Below are 3,621 nucleotides of genomic sequence, written 5' to 3'. Positions count from 1 at the left end.
TCGCCCTCTTGTGGCGCGCTTCGGTCAGAGCCGCCTCAGCGGTTCCTCGGTGCGCAGCGTTGCCCTCTGGCGTCGATTATTTATTGTCCTTTTAAATTTTAACTGATAACTTTCGTCGCTAGTGTCGATTATTTACTGTTGTTCTGTATTGCAATTGATGTCTTTATTACTGCTGGCGGTGAGGAGGAAGAGAGGACTGGAGGCGCGCTCTGGCGCACGTCTGTTGTCCCGGAGCCGCCTCAGGCCGGCGGGGCCCAGCGAGGTGAGGGGAGCGCTGGCGCTGCTGCCCCACCACGGCAGCCCCTGGAGCAACACCCGGCAGCTGCACCCGCTTCTCCGGTCACGCAGAGATAACACAGCCCTAGCCAAGGTCACGGCGGTGCAGGGCTGTGACTCCTGCGGGGAAAGAATTCATGGCACAAGTGGGTCAGACAGAGCCGTCTGAAGGACAGAAAAACGCGTTACTAAATGACCGCCACTGGAACACCGTGTTTTGTTTACAGCATCTTGTTGGTTTGGCTTGCAAGCCAAAATACTAACTGTTAAGGTATGCATAATAAGGAATTATTAACTGTGATCAGAAAAAACGAGATATATATCTGACACAATGCCTTATTTGCATTTCGTTTATTGTGTTATGACAGGACATGGTTACATGTACGGACAGGGGAGAGGAAACACCTCTAATGTGAACATGTGCACAAGACCAGGGTTTGTTCACAAAGCTTACTGAGACACTGCAGCCACCAAACAGAACATGCTGGTGGCCTGTCACACAACACAACTCCCTCTCATGTTTACATGCATGACCAAAATAGCTTGGAACCTGCTCCCACAGAAGATACACTTCAAAAGATCAGCCTGTTTCCCCTTTGGCACACAGGGAAGTGCTCATGAGGGAAATACCCACACATACACCTGACCATGCCTGTAACAAGTAGTAACAGGAAAGTGCACGGTAGACATTGTACACACCCAACCCCTAACCTAGCTGATCAATAAAACCCCAAATGGGCTGATGCACTCACAGACACAGGGAAGGAAAGTGAACTGACAATAAAAACTATTGTCTTGGATTTTAGAGCCAGCCAGATTCTGAAGCATTTGGGCCAGACTTCTGGACTCAGAGCAAGAACTTGGAACAGCACTTCTGAAACTTGAAGGAAAGTGTGATACAGACAGAGTAAGAACTACTGCTTTTTGCTAATTGTAAGTACTATTATCACATATTAACAACTGAAATGACTCTTTATTCATATCACATTAAGTGGAAGAAACATGTACCAGCCAAAGACACAGACTCTGCATCACAGGGCTCTCGATGCTCGTGATGAAACTAAAATGACCTTTGACAAAGCACAAACACACTTCTGCAATCACACATCATTACTGTGTTACCGTGTCACAGAATCAGAGTATGAGACCTCTATGTCTAAGCCATTGCTAGTCAGACAGAAATGCCTGTTTTTCAAAATTAGCATTGAAACTGTGATTACCCAACAGCACACAGATGAATTTCACGAGTGCATATAGCTAAGATCTGTAAAAAAATGAAGGCAAATGTTATGATGCAACAAACAGAACTAAACTTATCAAATACATTGGTATGACAGAAAAAAATCCCACTATTAGAAGAAAGAAGTTTATAAAAATTCAGAACTTGATAAAATTAAAAGCAAGTCCTTTTCATGGGACTATCCAGTTACAAATAAACTGCAAGGCAATACTGCTTGTTTCTTTCTCTTTTACCAATTCTCTATTTGTCAGAGGCAATTTGAAAGCTTCCTTGATTAGTTTTCATTTGTTGTGTGTCCTTAAAACATCACAGACTTGAGTATGAAAACACACCTTCTTTCTCTTGGAAGATCTAGTGAAGTTTGGGCAAGGAAGAAGGAGGTGATTTCACCATGAATGATCCAGAAACTGGATGGGAACAACTGACTCACTGAATAAATACAAACACCCCCATCCCTCAGCTGTTTTCACCAACACCATGGCTCAGGCTTCAGCTTATTGCAGTATCAGTAATAGTCTGAATGTCAGCAGTGCCTGCTCTTGAAACAAGGAATATAAAACATCATTGGGGGACCAGGACATGCTCAGTATAATAGAAGCATGAAATAATTTCCCGTATTTTGCAGTTTACTTTCAACTAGGAAACACCTTTTTTCACTGACAGCAATAGCAACCTTAACGGAGCAGGCAGGTTTCCTGCTCCAAGGCCTGTCTTGGATCACCAGCCACCTGTTTGTGCTTCTCTCCATTACATGGGGATCTGGAACTGGAATTGCATCTAGAATTTCACTAGCCAGGAGCTTTTTGTGGAGTCTGACTCCACAATTGCCCAGCTATCAATCATAGTCTATTTTAACTTTCGTAATAGTGTTCAGGTTTGGCTTTTCGCTGCTGTTCCTTCCATGAACAGAAGTCAAATGCTTTTTAAGAGCAGACTTGTGTTTAAAGTCCATGTCACAGCAGTGGCACTTGTAGGGCCTGTCCCCGCTGTGGATGTTGAGGTGATCCTGGAGCGTGCTCTTGGCAGTGAAGGTCTTCAAGCACACCATGCACTGGAAGGGCCGGATCCCCATGTGCCCCCGGATGTGCCTGTTGAGATTCTTTTTTTGCGTAAATGTTTTGCCGCACTGCAAACACAGGAAGAGTTTGTGCATTTTCAAATGTCTGAGATAGTTCTCGAGGTGCAGAAAGCCCCTCGGACACTTTGGACACTGGTGCCGCCATGAGCTGCCAGAATCCTCCAGGCTCTGGAACCCGTTCACCCCACTAGAAGTTCCTTCCGGATTGTCACCGACGAAAGTCTGAAAGTGATTTCCTGACATTTCTGTATTCCTGCTTTCAACTGTAGAGTTTATCAAGGAGTGCTGGGTTTCTGGGAAATATAAATTTGTTTTAGAGGAAGTGCAAGGCTGAGGAAAATGATCATTTTCTACATTTGCAACGCTCATGGAATCCATTCTGAAGACACAGATTTCATCATCCTTATACCCGATTTCCACTGTTGATATTTCTGGGGATTTTGTGTCCTTCCTTTCCGACACCAAGCTCTGTGCTGCAGGGTGTGGGCCATCCCCATCCTCCTGTTTCACGGGGTATTCTTCATTCTCTGGGCTGTCTTCAGAGATCTCAATTATTTCGCAATCTTTATCTAACACCTCGTCCCCGCTCCTCAGTTCAGCATCCGAGGAGTGGCACCCCTCAGCAGCCTGGGCACCGCTCTCCATGGAAGCGTCGATCTCCAAGTACTTGGACAAAGCCTCGGTGCACTTCTCCACAATGTGAACCATCTGCAGGTAACTCGCGGCCGTCAGGTACTTCAACAGCTCCTTCTTCTTGACTTCCAGCGCGCCCGTGTAGCAGGACAGCAACAGCTTCCTGCCCACCTCGGCGCTCTGCAGGATGGTGATCCGCACCTGCCTGGACTGGTTGAGCAGGAACTGATCCCGCATGAAGGTGGAGCAGGCGGCGAAGATCACCTTGTGCCCCTGGAACTCCGTGTCGTTGATGTAGATGGACACGTCGCAGAAGAGGTTCTGCTGCCGCAGGAGGTTCATCTTTTGCAGCACGGCATCGCCCTGCTGCTCGAACTGGAAGTGCAGCACCTCC

The 3,621-nt window shown here is 46.6% G+C and overlaps 1 protein-coding gene across 1 annotated transcript in view; it reads right to left on the bottom strand.

The window, feature by feature from the left end:
- Positions 1–608: 608 nt before the first annotated feature.
- Positions 609–3,621, bottom strand: part of ZBTB6 (zinc finger and BTB domain containing 6) — a 3,707-nt gene continuing 694 nt past the window's right edge. Inside the window, exon 2 of the mRNA XM_008642291.2 lies at positions 609–3,617. Coding sequence (XP_008640513.1) covers positions 2,352–3,617 — 1,266 coding nt within the window. The 3' untranslated portion in view covers positions 609–2,351. The remainder of the gene's footprint in view (positions 3,618–3,621) is intronic.

Source organism: Corvus brachyrhynchos, unplaced genomic scaffold (genome assembly GCF_000691975.1).
Source record: "Corvus brachyrhynchos isolate BGI_N302 unplaced genomic scaffold, ASM69197v1 scaffold59, whole genome shotgun sequence".
In the NCBI taxonomy this organism is placed as follows: Eukaryota; Metazoa; Chordata; class Aves; order Passeriformes; family Corvidae; genus Corvus; species Corvus brachyrhynchos.
The sequence above is the reverse complement of the archived record's forward strand: the minus strand, read 5'-3'. Positions and strand labels throughout refer to the sequence as shown.